The 14,879-nt window shown below is 53.8% G+C and overlaps 1 protein-coding gene across 2 annotated transcripts; it reads left to right on the top strand.

Moving 5' to 3' along the window:
* The first annotated feature begins 227 nt into the window (after positions 1–227).
* On the top strand, positions 228–14,659 carry CIBAR2 (CBY1 interacting BAR domain containing 2). Of its 2 annotated transcripts, none has more exons than XM_001153164.5 (9): positions 228–712; positions 2,581–2,815; positions 4,948–5,016; positions 5,100–5,201; positions 5,377–5,382; positions 7,612–7,716; positions 10,697–10,810; positions 12,792–12,893; positions 13,675–14,428. In XM_001153164.5, the coding sequence occupies exons 1-9, from the start codon at positions 693–695 to the stop codon at positions 13,834–13,836; spliced, it is 915 nt and encodes a 304-aa protein (XP_001153164.1). In that variant the 5' UTR covers positions 228–692; the 3' UTR covers positions 13,837–14,428. The 2 variants fall into 2 exon arrangements, with proteins under 2 accessions (XP_001153164.1, XP_009429619.1); XM_009431344.3 differs by having other exon boundaries at positions 231–712; positions 14,336–14,659.
* Positions 14,660–14,879: the final 220 nt, after the last annotated feature.

Below are 14,879 nucleotides of genomic sequence, written 5' to 3'. Positions count from 1 at the left end.
TCAATCTGACACGTGCATTTATATTTTCTTTCTGTGGTATCTTAATTGTCTTACTTTACTAACAGTGAGCAGATAATGCTTTTATAATAAGGGAAAAAACAATGCAATTATGATAAAAACGTGAAAGACGCTCCTTTGAGCTGGTTCCTTGCCCCACCCTGGGGAGCCCGAGTTTACTCTGTGCGTCTGCAACCCCCACCTGAGCTTTTCCATGTCCCGCCCACCTGAGACTAGACCCCAGAAAGGCCAGTGGCTGGCTCGGGGCAGGCAGCTTCCCTGAAGGGAGGGAGGAGCCCAGTGGGCAGGACCCACACATGTGGCTGCACGCAGGCCTGAGCCTCCTAAATCTCTCCCTGCTACCTCCTGGGGAGCCCCAGCCACTAGCCCCGTTCCACAAGAGCCTCCATCTTCAAAGGGAGAGTGTGGGCCTCTGTGGGGTGCCCTCTTCTCTGAGCAGCCCCTGAGCCAACACGAGGCTGGGGAGGCCAGCCTCAGGGAGGCATTGCCCGGGCGACCGGCTCCTCCTAGGGCCTGCCGTGGGCGGCCCCATCGCCTAGCAACCGGGTGGCAGCGTCCCTTGAGCCCAGGCCACACAGCTGCACCCAGCCCTGCCCAGCTCCTCCCAGGCCTGCAGGACTCCTGGGGCCCTGTCCTTATTCCCCAGCACCGGGACAGCCAAAGCTCTGGTCACAATGAACATCGTCTTCTCCAGGTGAGTGGGCCAGCGCCAGCCTGGCTGCGAGGGAGGTGGAAGTAGGGTTTTGAGGCCCGGTGCACCAACAAAGATGAGGGCAGCAGGGCCTGCTGCTTGGGGTGGGGGTGGGGGGTAAGGGGAGCTCTCCCTCCCACGCCGCCTCCACCTCCATCCAGCTCAGGGAAGACAGGGCTTGGGACTATAGAAGCTTCCAGAATCTGGCCTCCGTCTGCTTCTCCAGCATCACTGCCTGTGTATCTGGAGTAGTCAAATTCATCCCCTTTCCTTTCTCGCCTCCACCTGGAAAACCCCCATCACACCTCAACCCCAACCAGGCCTCCCCCTTCGTGGAGGCCCAGTCCACACTGCCCCGGCCCATGCCGTCCCAGCTCTCACAACCTGCCTGCCCTGCCCCGTTCATTTCCACGCCTGTTTCCTCTGAGGTTCCAATTCCAGGCAACCTCTCAAGCAACCAATGTGTTTTTATCTTTTATTTTTTTGAGATGGACTCTCACTCTGTAGCCCAAGCTGGAGTGCAGTGGTGCAATCTCGATCTCGGCTCACTGCAACCTCCATCTCCTGAGCTCAAGCGATTCTCATGCCTCAGCCTCCCAAGTAGCTGGGACTACAGGCGTGCTATTACGCCCGGTTAATTTTTTGTATTTTAGTAGAGACGGGGTTTCACCATGTTGCCCAGGGTGGTCTTGAACTCCTGAGCTCAGGCAATCTGCACACCTCGGCCTCCCAAAGAGCTGGGATGACAGGCGTGAGCCACTGTGCCCAGCCTAGATGTGTCATTAAAACGCAGCTTCTCAGGCCCCCTCCCAGGGATTCTGGTGCACATGCCTGGGTTTGGGGCCTGGGAGCCCCAGTGTTTGACTTCTGACCCCTGTGCTGCTGAATCAGGGGCTGTGAGGACCCTACCTGAGGGAACAGAGGCTGTGTCTGGCTGTGTGACCGGTAGCAAGATGCTTCACCTCTCTGGGCCTCAGTTCACTGCATTTTCACATGGTGATACCAGCAGCACCTTGCTTATAGGGCGGTGCATGCGGAGTGTTTTGCAGTGAGGGTGGCAAGAGAGTTAGGGTCTGTCGGGACAGAGGGCTGCTCCTCAGGGCGTTTCTCGAGTCAGGGATTTGATGAGAGGGTTGCACGGGGGACTTTGGTCACAGGGAGAGAGGCAGGGACAGTTACACGCTGGGGATGAGGGAAAGGAGAGGGCGTGAGGAGGCCCAGGAGAGGCCAGACCTCCCTGGCTGTCTTAGAAGCCTGAATGCGGTGGATCAGTCATCGCGCACCTGCTGCGGGGGGGCGCCGGATTGGGAGCCCTTAAAGGTGAGTCGGGGCCGAATGTGGTGGCTCATGCCTGTCATCCCAGCACTTTGGGAGGCCAAGGCAGGCAGATCACCTGAGGTCAGGAGTTCAAGACCAGCCTGGCCAACATGGTGAAACCCTGTCTCTACTAAAAATACAAAAATTAGCCAGGCATGGTGGCAGGCGCCTGTAATCCCAGCTACTCAGGAGGCTGAGGCAGGAGAATTACTTGAAACCAGGAGGCAGAGGTTGCAGTAAGCCAATATCATACCACTGCACTCCAGCCTGGGTGACAGAGCAAGACTGTCTCAAAAAAAAAAAAAAAAAAGGCCAGGTCTGCAGCCAAGCCCGCGTTTATATTCCTGCCCACTACTGACCAGCCCAGGCAGATCCCCCTCATCAGCCTCAATGGCCATGATGCTGCCACCTTGAGTGACAGCCTGTGGCATGTGCGTGCCACACCAGAGGCCGGCTGGTGGCAGATCCTGTTTTCATAGCTATTGTCTGCTCTTGGCATGACCGGGGCCCTGCATCTCTGCCCAGAATGCCTGCTCAGGTCCCCGCCTCCACAGGGACAGCCAGGTGAGGGTGATGGAGAATATCGTGGCCAACACCGAGAAGTACTTTGGGCAGTTCTGCTCGCTGCTGGCCGCCTACACGCGCAAGACGGCCCGACTGCGGGACAAGGCGGACCAGCTGGTCAAGCAGCTCATCGACTTTGCCAACTCCGAGAACCCCGAGCTGCGGGCCACCATGAGGGGCTTCGCTGAGGACCTGGCCAAAGTGCAGGATTACCGGCAGGCCCAGGTGAGTGCTGCCGGCCCGGGTCTGGGATGCTGAGGGGTACCCAGGCTCCAATGCCAAGGTCAGGCCTGAGGGCTGCAGGAGCCCTGCTGTGGCCACAGCCAATGGGTGTGTCTCCAGAGACATCCACCGACAATGGACACTTACACCCTTTCCAGGGTCACCCTCCACCTGCAGGATTGAGAGCCTAGGAGGCTTTGCTGAGTCGGATGAAGGGTCAACAAAGCAAGGAAACCCAGGAAGCCAGCCCTGGGGGCTCCATGAACCCCTGAAGGAGACACATCCAAGGCCTATGAGGGCCGCGAGAAGGAACAGAAATCCTGGCGGGGAGTCAGGGGCAAGGAGGCTGCAGGGTGTTTAGGAAATAATTAAAAATAGAAATTCCTGCCAGCCCAGAAAAATCCTCACCATGAATTGTAGAAAAGAATAAAAAAGGGCCAGGTGCTCACACCTGTAATCTCAGCACTCTGGGAGGCCTAGGTGGACAGACTGTCTGAGCCCAGGAGTTTAAGATCAGCCTAGGCAACATAGCAAGACTCCATCTCTAAAATAAATAAATAAGCAGCTGTGGTCCCAGCTACTCAGAAGGCTGAGATAGGAGGATCATTTGAGCCTGGAAGGTCGAGGCTGGGGCCATGATCGTGCCTCTGCACTCTAGCCTGGGAGACAGTACGAGACTTTATCTCAAAAAATACCAAAAAACAAAGAATGGAACAGCTTTACAATTGAGTAAGCTTTAAACCAGATAGCAACGCATGTCATGGGCAGTCCAAGAAAGACCTCACAGACAGAAACGGCACTCTCTTCTCCAGGCAGGCAGACACAACCCACGGTGCCCATGTTCTCAAGACAGATGACAACTGTCCCCCAGTAAGAGGCCTTGACAACCCCATTTCTCACCAGTACATCCTAGTTTCACCTGGTAACGGGGTGGCCACCTGTACTAGCTAATTATCTTTATTTTATTAAAAAAAAATTTTTAAGAGATGGGGTTTCGCCATGTGGCCCAGGCTGGTCTTGAACTCCTGGGGTCAAGCTGTCCTCCCACCTCAGCCACCCAAAGTGCTGGGATTACAGGCGTGAGCCACCATGCCTGGCCTAGTTAATTACCTTTAACCAAAGGAAAAATAAAACTTCTCACGGCTCTGTGACAAGCAGGTGGCAGAGCTTGGAGCCAGGAGCCTACACTAAACTCCCACGGAGACCGGAGGAAGACCAGGGCACCAGGAGACAGGGTGCCATCTTCCTTGATGTCTACGCGTTCACAGAGACGGCTCCTGGCCCTCCCAAAGACATTCCCGATTGTAAAATTGGCAAGAGGCTGCTTTAGTTTTTTGTTGTTTTTTGTTTTCTGAGATGGAGTCTCGCTCTGTTGCCCAGGCTGGAGTGAAGTGTCACAATCTCAGCTCACTGCAACCTCCAGCCTTGCAGGTTCAAGCGATTCTCCTGCCTCAGCCTCCCAAGCAGCTGGGACTAGAGGCATGCACCACCATGCCCAACTAATTTTTTGTATTTTTAGTAGAGACGGGGTTTCACCATGTTGGCCAGGCTGGTCTTTAACTCCCGACCTCAGGTGATCTGCCCGCCTCGGCCTCCCAAAGTGCTGGGATTACAGGCATGAGCCATCGCGCCCAGCCCCACTGTGACTCTCAATAAAGTCTTGTCCCCAAAGCAAGGCTCAGTTTTCTCATCCGCAAAGTGGGTTTGTCATCGCCACCCTGTGTGGCAGTTGGGAGACGGGGCCAGGGCTGTCGTGTAGAGAGACTGAGCACACACCAGGGGCCTGTCCTGCCCTCCTCAGTGATGACACTCCCTGAGTTCTGGGCCAGGCACCATCTTCCTACTGTCCTGAAACCCTGGTGGGTGCATCCATGACCTCATTTGACAGGTGAGGCAATGAGGCTTTGAGAGACTGAATGCGTTGCTGGAGCCCTCGGGAGGCAGAGCCGGGCCCTGAACCCAGCTCCGTGCCTCCAACACACCAGGAAAAGGGAGGGCACCTCGCGCTCCACCTCCCCCCGCACAGCTCTGGACACGCGGCTCCCGGGTGCGCGCTCTGCTTTATATGCCCAGGCTGGAGGCAGGCAGCACCCTGCGCCCTTCGCTCAGATCCCCTGGTGTCCCCGCTCCCCCAGGTCGAGAGGCTGGAGACCAAGGTGGTCAACCCCCTGAAGCTCTACGGGGCACAGATCAAGCAGACACGGGTGAGCCGGGGCATCTCGGCGTGGGTGGCGTCCCTGTCTTGCCCTGTGGGCTCCCAGGAAACAACCCTCCTCCTTTTCTGCAGGCTGAGATCAAGAAATTCAAACATGTCCAAAATCATGAGATCAAACAACTGGAAAAACTGGAGAAACTGAGGCAGAAGTCACCCTCGGATCAGCAAATGATCGTATCCTTCCCTGGAAGTGGGGCCTGGGGCTGCCGGGCCAGGGTGTCCACTCACACTGATGTCTTCTGAGGTTTTCTTTGCCTGGGCCCACTGGGCAGGGGCTGTGAAGGGGGCGGACCACCCCCCAACGGGGCTGCCTGGGCTTAACCTGGTTCCTTAACAGCACGTTTTTCAGTCCCAGGTGAGTGTCACATGTCTGTCTGGGGCAGGCAGAATCACACATAGGAAATACACGACCTCACAAAACGGCCAGGTAGACTTTACCGGGGCTGAAGCAGGTGTGTGCAGGACCTTGCGCTTAGGATGGAAAAGCCAAAGTTACCAGTAAAAAGGGGCTCTGGGGGTCTGGAGACCTGGGCTCTGTCCCATCGTTGACAGCATCACTCCCTCCATGGGCCTCGGTTTCCCTGCCAGTTACTTGTTTAATGCTCACATCAGGTGGGCACTGCTAGCCTCATCGCCATTGTCTACAGGAGGAAACCAGGGCTCACAGAGACGCAGTTATGGGAGCTCGTGGGGCACAGCAGGTGGAAGGGACCCCGCATGCTGTCTGTCATACTGTCCTGCCCCGTGGGAAAGATGCAGGGGCCGGGAGGTAGAGTGAGAGCTGGAGGAGGGCTAGTCACCGCTGCTGTATGTGTAACTGATTTGTGACTGAGTGTGTGACCTCATCCAATGAGTGCCCCCCCTTTTTTTTTGAGAGACAGAGTCTCGCTCTGTTACCCAGGCTGGATGGCAAGTGGCAGAGTCTCGGCTCACTGCAACCTCCGCCTCCAGGGTTCAAGCGATTCTCCTACCTCACCCTCCCCAACAGCTGGGATTACAGGTGCCCACCACTGTGCCTGGCTAATTTTTATATTTTTAGCAGAGACGGGGTTTTGCCATGTTGGCCAGGCTGGTCTTGAACTCCTGACCTCAGGCGATCCACCTGCCTCAGGCCTCCAAAATGCTGGGATTACAGGCCCAGCTACAAAGAGTGCCCCTTGATGGAGCTAAGTCAGCGGTCCTCACCTGGGGGCATTTCACTCTCTGGCGATGTTTCTGGCTCACGATTGGAGAGCTCTGCTAGAAAGTGTTAAGTTCTTCCCACTGTTGTGAAAAATGACGACGGACTCTCACCGTTCAGGAGGTTAGAGGTTCACCGTGGGCCCACTGGGCCAAATCAAGGTGTGGAAAGGGCTGGTTCCTTCTGGAAGTTCCAGGGAGAGTCTGCACCCTCGCCTTTTCCAGCTTCCAGAGGCCACGCACATCCCTTGGCTCATGGCCCCTCCCCTGTCTTCAAGCTGGCAGCCTGCACCTTCCCTCTGTAGTCACATCTTTCCCCTGACCTGCCCGTCTCCCTCTTCCACTTGAAAGGACCCTTTGATTGCACTGCTTGTAGCAGATAATCCAGGATCATCTCCCATGGCAAGGACGGCTGATTAGCAACCTTCATTCCACCTGCTACCCTAACTCCCCGTTGCCTTGGAAGGGGCATATTGACAGGTGCCAGGGATTAGGATGTAGACATCTCTGGGGGGCCGTTATCCTACCTACCACCTGGCATCCAGTGGGAAGATGCTGCCAGGGGTGCTGCTAAACCTCCCACAGTGCCCCGGACACTAGTGCCGAGCGTGGGGAGTCCTGACCTACACGAATGCGGGTCACAGCCCTGCCCGAGCACCTCCGGATTCTATCCTGGATCCTACCTGGGTCACCCACCGTCTCTGCAGCCATTTGTTTGAGTGACAACAGCTTTCCCTTCTTTCCTGAGGGCTTCCTAGATGCCAGCCCCCAGCTGTCTCTTCCCATCTCAGGCGTTTCACAAACACGAAGGTGGTTTTAAGTCCCCATTTTAAAGAGGAATCTGAAACCAAGAAAGGTGACTTACCCAAGGTCACACAGGCAGTTAAGTGGCAAATTTCAAACGCAGCTCCAAGGTGTTTGACTCTAAAAGCCAGATTCTTCATGTCTGGGCTTGGCATGGAGTAAGCGTCTATAGATGTTGATCAAAGGAACGAAAGAGTTAATTACCTAAATGTGTTTCTCATGCAGAAATTAATTATCAATGAACGTGGAGCACCTGTCCTAAGGGCTCAGCAGGTGCTGCTGTTTAATTTTTACAACAGCCCTGCTAAGCAAGTCTCATTACTGTCTTCTGTTTACAAGCATGGAAATTGAGGCTCAGAGAGGGTAAGTGACTTGCCTGAGGTCACACAGCTAGCAAGCAGGTGTGTCTCACTCCAGTGACTGCTCCTTCAGCCGGGGTCCTACTCAGCCATTCCTTTGATGACCAAATTAGCAAGAAACGTCCCTTGAGGCAGGAGAACTGGCCTGAGAGAAGGGTTTAGAGACAGAGTGATTCAGAAAGGTGTCTAAGGGCCAGAAGCACCCCCATGACACTTTCTACCTCTTGTGTCCCTGGGGCCAGGCAGAGACCAGAGTGCAGAGGGCCGCTGTGGACTCCAGCCGCACCACCCTCCACCTGGAGGAGACTGTGGATGCCTTCCAGAGGCAGAAGCTCAAGGACCTGCAGGTGAGGGTGGTTGGCCGGGATGGGAGGTGCCCTGGGCTGCCTTGTGTGTGTGCATGCACGTGTGTACACGTGTCTATGTGCATGCATCAGTATGAGTGTGTATGGGTCTGTATACACGTGTGAGCACTGGCAGGCGTGAGTGAGCTTATGCCCACACAGGCTCCCGGCACAGTTAATCCTAGCCACAGGGCATCAGAGGCTGGTGCTCAGGGCAGCTGTCCCAGCACAGCCGGAAGCCACTGGGTGGCCCTAGGTCCAGCTCCTAGCCAGCAAGAGTTTGTCTGCCTCCACACACACTCCCCACTTCCTCTCCACACAGGATGGCTCTAACCTCTTTTTCTCCTCACAGCTCTAAACCCCCTCCCTGAACAAGCCACGTTAAGGCCCAGCAGCTGGGTGTGGGTGCCCTCCTCCTGCCACCCAGATCCCCACCCCAGCGCCCCAGAGCCCCAGCTCTTACAAAAGGAGCTCAGAGAGGCGGGGTCTTTCGGGACTAGCTGATCGCAGAGATTCCTTCCCCAGCTCTTGAGCCCTCGCTAGTCCATTCTCCAAAGGTGCACACCACCCTGGGGATTTTATTTTATTTTATTTTTTTTAGATGGAGTCTCACTTGGTTGCCCAGGCTGGAGTGCAATGATGTGATCTCCACTCACTGCAACCTTCGCCTCCCGGGTTTAAGTGATTCTCCTGCCTCAGCCTCCCAAGTAGCTGAGATTATAGGCACGTACCACCACGCCCAGCTAATTTTTGTATTTTTAGTAGAGAGGGGGGGAGGTGGTCTCACCATGTTGGCCAGGCTGGTCTCGAACTCCTGACCTCAATTGATCCACCCGCCTTGGCCTCCTAAAGTGCTGGGATTATAGGTGTGACCCACCGCGCCTACCCCAGGGATCTCTTAAAAGGCAGGTCCAATTCATCATCGCTGGGCTGAGCACCCTCTGGTGGCTCCCCTTGTTCTAAGGATTAGAACCAAAATCCCTTCCAGGCTCCTGAAGCCCTGGCTCAGGCCTGCGGCCTCATCCTGCCCGTGGCACTCCAAGCTCCAGTGCACAGAGCCCATTCCTACCCGAGGCCTTTGCAGGGTTGTGCCTTGATCTGCGTCCAGTCGGTGACTCCTTCTCCTTCGGCTTCAACCTCATTCTTTGGGGAAAGTCACCCGGACCCAAGACTGGTCAGGCCCCTTGTTTATACACCCTACTCTGCTCCCACGGGGCTGCCATCCCAGGTGGAATGGTTAATTGTGTATTCAATTCACATGTTACTTTAACAAGTGTGGAATGCACACCTACTGCGTGCCAGGTGCTGTGCCTGATGCTGGGTACACCATGCCCAACAAACAAGGTCCCTGAGCTCATGGAGTTGACACCGTTGGGGCAGGAGGAGATGGATGGATCATGTGGTCTGTGGTGTGCTGTGTGCCATCCATCACATTCATCACGTCGTGGAGCAGAGAAGCCTGTGAGGTCACTGTGTGACACACTGCATGTCAGTGCTACAGGACAGGACCCCTGCCGGATCCCAGCCACAGGGTCCAGGGCCTGGCACCTAGTGGGTATTCAGTAAATGCTTGTGGAATGAACGAATGAGTGAATGCCTGCATGAATGAATGCACAAGGGAATGAAGCGTCAGTGATTAGTGCTCACGCTGCCTACATGGCAAGGAGGACCTGAAACAGTGGGCAGACGTTATTCAGCACCTGATGTGTCTGGGGCTGGGTGGGCAGCACCAGAGAGCATGGACCACACGGTTCTCCAGGTCAGGGGCCAACAGAAGCACAGTTTAAAAGTGGGAGTGCTTTCAAGTTCTGGGATTAAATTTGTAAGAGATGTGAATCCAAACCATGCCTTGAAAGCCCTTCACATTTCAAAAGAGATAAAAGCAAGAACTTGAGCTAATCATCACCACCTTTCTTAGTCCATCCAGCCTGCGCCAACACAACACTTTAAGCTGGGTGATTTATAAACAACAGAAGTTTATTTCTCACGGTGTTGGAGGCTGGGGAGTCCAAGACCGAGGCTCCAGCAGATTCAGCATCTGAGGAGGGCCTGTTCCCCATGGCTGGTGCCTGCTATGAGTCCGCATGTGGCAGAAGGGGCAGAAAAGCTCCCTCCAGTCTTTTTTACAAGGGCACTAATCCCATTCATGAAAGTGGAGCCCTCCTGCGGATCACTTGAGGTCAGGAGTTCGAGACCATCCTGGCCAACATTGTGAAACCCTGTCCCTACTAAAAAATACAAAAATTAGCCGGGCGTGGTGGCACACATCTGTAATCCCAGCTACTCAGGAGGCTGAGGCAGGAGAATCGCTTGAACCCGGGAGGCGGAGATTGCAGTGAGCCGAGATCACACCACTTCACTCCAGCTTGGGTGACAGAGGGAGACTCCATCTCAAAAAAAAAAAGCCTCCTGTGAAGAGATCTCCAGGACCGATTGTTAGCAGGGGAAAAGCAAGCTCAGACGAGAGTGAAAAAGGGAGAAGAGAAGAGAATACTGGCTTATCTAAGGAAACAAGGCGGGAATACACAGAAACTTCTCAGCGTGATCTCAGGAGGCAGAGGGGGAGTGAAAGAAGGGAACAGCATGGAGGATGGAGAGCAAGTCTCCTCAGTTGACACTTTGGCATACTTTATATTTATTTATTTATTTACTTATGTACTTAGTAGAGACAGGATTTCACCATGTTGCCCAGGCTGGTCTTGAACTCCTGGGCTCAAGTGATCCTCCTGACTCGGCCTCCCAAAGTACTGAGATTACAGGCATGAGCCACTGTGCCTGACCAATAGTTTTGATTTTTGAACCATGCAAATGTGTTCTCTATGAAAGAAAAATAAGTTTAAAATAACATGTCGAAACTCCCCACCTGGGGCCTGTCCTCACACGGACAGCCCTCCTCACCCCCACCCCATCTGCCTGCATCCCAGGCTTCCCTGGGCTCTTTCTCACTGCGATGCTTACATTCTTTGGGTTTCTCTCCCCACAGAAATTTTTTTGTGACTTTGTAACTATTGAGATGGTTTTCCATGCCAAAGCGGTGGAGGTGTATTCTAGCGCCTTCCAGACCCTGGAGAAGTATGACCTGGAGAGGGATCTACTGGTGAGTCACAGACACCACATTTCCTATATGGTGGAGTGGGGCAGAGTTTCATTTTGGTTTTGTCTTGATAGAAGTCGTTTTTGTTGGTAACATTTCACAACTTTTCTAACTTTGAAGACTCATGCTGATGAAGCGTTGTCAATATCTGCCCCTGGGTGGGTGCCAAAGTGAGGATAATTTTTCTTAACGCTATTTGGAACATCAACATATTCATCATCACTGGGGTGTTTAAAAACAAATGGATCGGCGGGGGCATGGTGGTTCACGCCCGTAATCCCAGCACTTTGGGAGGCCGAGGTGGGCGGATCACCTGAGGTCAGGAGTTCGAGGCCAGGCTGGCCAACATTGTGAAATTCTGTCTCTACTAAAATACAAAATTAGCCAGGCGTGGTGGTGGGCACCTGCAATCCCAGCTACTCGGGAGGCTGAGGCAGGAGAATCGCTTGAACCCGGGAGGTGGAGGTTGCAGTGAGCCGAGATCGTGCCACTGCACTCCAGCCTGGGCAACAGAGCGAGACTCCATCAAAAAAAAAAAAAAAAAAAAACACACACACAAATGGATCAACAACAACAAAAAGCATTTCCTGGCTGATGCTTGATGTAGTTTTGAAATAGAAAGAAGTGCTTTTTATCCCCATCTGATCTGGTTAAAATCTAGAATGAGCTATTTGCGTTATCTGTAACACCCTTCCGCAAGCCTAGTATTGTAAAGCAACAATCAGTTATCATGATTCTTTTCTGTGGGTCTGGAGTTGATGGGGCTCACCTGGGCAGTTCTCAGGTGGAGGCTTCATGTGGCTGCCATTGGTCAGAGGCTGGGGCTGTCTTTTCTTAGCTTTCCTCCCTCTTGTCTAGCAGAAGGTGGCTGTCATCTGAGCACAGGACAGGCCACGAGATTTGCAGGGCCCACTGCAAAATGAAAATGTGGGGCGCATCAACAATTACTAAGATCTTCACGACAGCAGCATCAGAGTGCTAAGCCAAGCACAGGGTCCTTCTGGGCGTGGAGCCCCAGGCAACTGTGTGAGCTACACCCCACAAAGCCTGCCATCCCTGGGTCTTCCTCGGGGTCTACGGCCACAGTGGCTGCCTACGGCTTTTCCGTGGGGCCTGGGCTTCCTCACAGCAGCTGGTTCCAAGAGGGAGTGTCACCAGTTTTTTTTTTTTTTTTTTGAGACGGAGTCTCGCTGTGTCACCCAGGCTGGAGTGCAGTGGCACTATCTTGGCTCACTGCAAGCTCCGCCTCCCGGGTTCACGCCATTCTCCTGCCTCCGCCTCCCGAGTAGCTGGGACTACAGGCGCCCTCCATCACGCCCAGCTAATGTTATGTATTTTTAGTAGAGACGGGGTTTCACCGTGTTAGCCAGGATGGTCTCGATCTCCTGACCTCGTGATCTGCCTGCCTCGGCCTCCCAAAGTGCTGGGATTACAGGTGTGAGCCACCGCGCCCGGCACTCAATCACCTTTTATGACCTAACTTCAGCAGTAACCTAGTGTGGCTTTGCCATATTCCATTTGTTAGAAGTGAATCTCTGAGGCTGCCTGTATTCAAGGGGAGAGGAGTTTGATTCCAGCTCCTGATGGGGGAAGCATCAGATCATCTGAGTTACCAGTAAGCCTTAAAACTACCATGAGAGGTTTGATGCAGGTCAGAGGGGCTCTCTCGCATTCACTCACTTCACAATATTCTTTTTAGGGGAAAGGGGGATCTCGAATCCAGCTGTTTTCCTGTGTGATGATGGTCATGTTACCTGGCCTCTCTGGGCCTCTCCCATCTGTAAAATGGGGTGATAATGCCCACTCACCGGGCTGCTGTAGATTATGTGAAATAAGAAACAGGAAGCTCCCGGAGAGGACTGTGGAGTTCCACGAACATTAGCTGTCTCGGGCTTTCTCGTCCCCGCCGTCTTTCCATCCCACTCCCCCAACCCACGCTGTGTTTTCCCATTGGATCCGACCCACCCTGGTCTCTCCCCGGCAGGATTTTAGAGCCAAGATGCAAGGAGTTTATGGGCATTATGACACTCGGCTGCTTGCCAACACCAACCCCTCTCCATCTGTTCTTCAGTTTCTCGCCAGCCAGGTGAGTGTGTGGGTGGGGGGGTGTTACACCTAAAATGACTTGCACGGCCTGGGGGGCCCGTGGTAGTAACCCCAGGGATTAGAGGAGGGTGGCTGAGAACTCGAATTTGAAATGGGAGGCTGAGGAGGCAGGGGTGGTGGGAGCGTGGAGGGCTGCCCAGGGGTCTGACTAGAACTTTGCCTTGAAGTAGAATGAAGCTGGGCACGGTGGCTCATGCCTATAATCCCAGCACTTTAGGAGGCTGAGGTGGGAGGATCACTTGAGGTCAGGAGTTCGAGACCAGCCTGGCCAACATGGTGAAACCCCCATCTCTACTAAAAAAAAAAAAAGCAAAAATTAGCCGGGTGTGGTGGTGTATGCCTGTAATCCCAGCTACTTGGGAGGCTGAGGCAGGAGAATCGCTTGAGCCCAGGAGGCAGAGGTTGCAGTGAGCCGAGATCGTACCATTGCACTCCAGCCGGGGTTACAGAGCAAGACTCTGTCTCAGAAAAAGAAAAAAAAAAAGTAGAATCAATGAAGCCACGTCACCCAGTGTGGTAGGCCACACGGTCCCTGCCGTGGCTGCCATGAGTCCTGAGCACTCCCTGGAGGCACTCTGAGGTATTGCCACTTGAGAAACAGAGGCCCCCAGTCAGGTCCACACCTCCATCCCAGCCCGTGGGCCCGCGGGTTCCAGAATCCAGGGTTCCTCAGAGGTTAGGGAGGTGATTAGGTACATACATTAGATGTTACCTTACAGCCCCAGGAAGGCCTGTCATCAGGTGCATTTATATTTCTGCAGGGAACTCTGCAGGTCCAGCTGAGTAGGGCAAATGAAGACCCTGAACATCCTCATGCCAATCATGGCAGGTTTAGTCTGTGTGAGTGGGTGGTTAAGGGGCAGCCAGCCCACTGTGTGTGTGGGCAGGGTGGGCATCTCATGCTTCCAGGACAGTCTCTCTAAGGACGTAGGGTAAGTGCAATCCCAAGCCGTTTAAAATAATCCCAGACTGCCTGGAGGCTTTGTTCTTATTTTCTGATTCTTTTTTCTTTGTCTTTGTTGGATTGTGTTAATTCAAAGACCTTGTCTTCAAGCTCTGAATTTCCTTCTTCTACTTGTTCAGTTCTATTGCTGAGACTTTCCAGAGCATTTTGCATTTCTGTAAGTGTATCCAATGTTTCCTGAAGTTTTGATTGTTTTTCTTTATGCTATTTCTTGGTCCGAGCCCACTGCTCCTGGCGGTGTGACCTTGGGAAAGTCTCCTAGCCTCTCTGTGCCTTAGAGTCCTCGCCTGCAGAGTGGCTTAGAACAGTAACCTCCGTGTAGGGCTGTGCTGAGTATCAGATGAACAGATCTATACGAAGCATAGAAAACCCGGCCTGTTGCGCAACAAACACTCGAGACTTGTTGCTGCCATTATCATTACTGATGTTGCTGTTGTTTTATTATTATTATTATTTAGAGTGCTCAGAGCACCATATGGAGCCCAGGAAAAGAAGGGGAGGAGAGTGAGGACAACTCCATGGAGGAGGCCCCCATGGAGGACCTCAGGGCACTGGGGCAGGGACCCCATAAGAGAGAACTGCCCACAACAGTCAGAAGAACTTAGCTGGCCTTGGATCCTCAGGTGGGCTCTGCTGTGTGCCCTCAGGCAGGCCACGTGTCCTCTGAGCCTCAGTTTCCTCATCTGTACAACAGGGCCAATATCACTCACTTCACAGGTTCCTCTGGGGGATCGCTGTGCCTGGCATATAGTAGGTGTTCAATAAATGCCCTGTGACTCTCAGCTTGAGCCCGGCTCTCTCGTCCTGCCTTTAGTCCGGGGGCTCGGGTGGGGTGTGCCTGCCCCTGTGTTCATGTTGCAAGCACAGTAGTTTCCTTTCCTGGGCTGCCTTGACAAAGCACCACTGCCTGGGCAGCTCAAACCACAGAAAATCACTCTCCTGTGTTCTGGAACCCAGAAATCTGCGAGCAAGGGGTCAGTAGGGCTGTTTCTTTTTGGAGGC

This window comes from Pan troglodytes, chromosome 18, assembly GCF_028858775.2.
Source record: "Pan troglodytes isolate AG18354 chromosome 18, NHGRI_mPanTro3-v2.0_pri, whole genome shotgun sequence".
NCBI lineage: Eukaryota > Metazoa > Chordata > Mammalia > Primates > Hominidae > Pan > Pan troglodytes.
This window is presented reverse-complemented; position numbering and strand designations above follow the sequence as displayed.

What these genes read in the sequence shown, in the direction of transcription:
- CIBAR2 (XM_001153164.5), top strand. Translation starts at nt 693, where the DNA reads ATGAACATCGTCTTCTCCAG. An exon ending in CACAGATCAAGCAGACACGG is followed by an intron (nt 5,017 to 5,099) that starts GTGAGCCGGGGC and finishes CCTTTTCTGCAG; the next exon opens with GCTGAGATCAAGAAATTCAA. An exon ending in AGAAGCTCAAGGACCTGCAG is followed by an intron (nt 7,717 to 10,696) that starts GTGAGGGTGGTT and finishes CTCTCCCCACAG; the next exon opens with AAATTTTTTTGTGACTTTGT.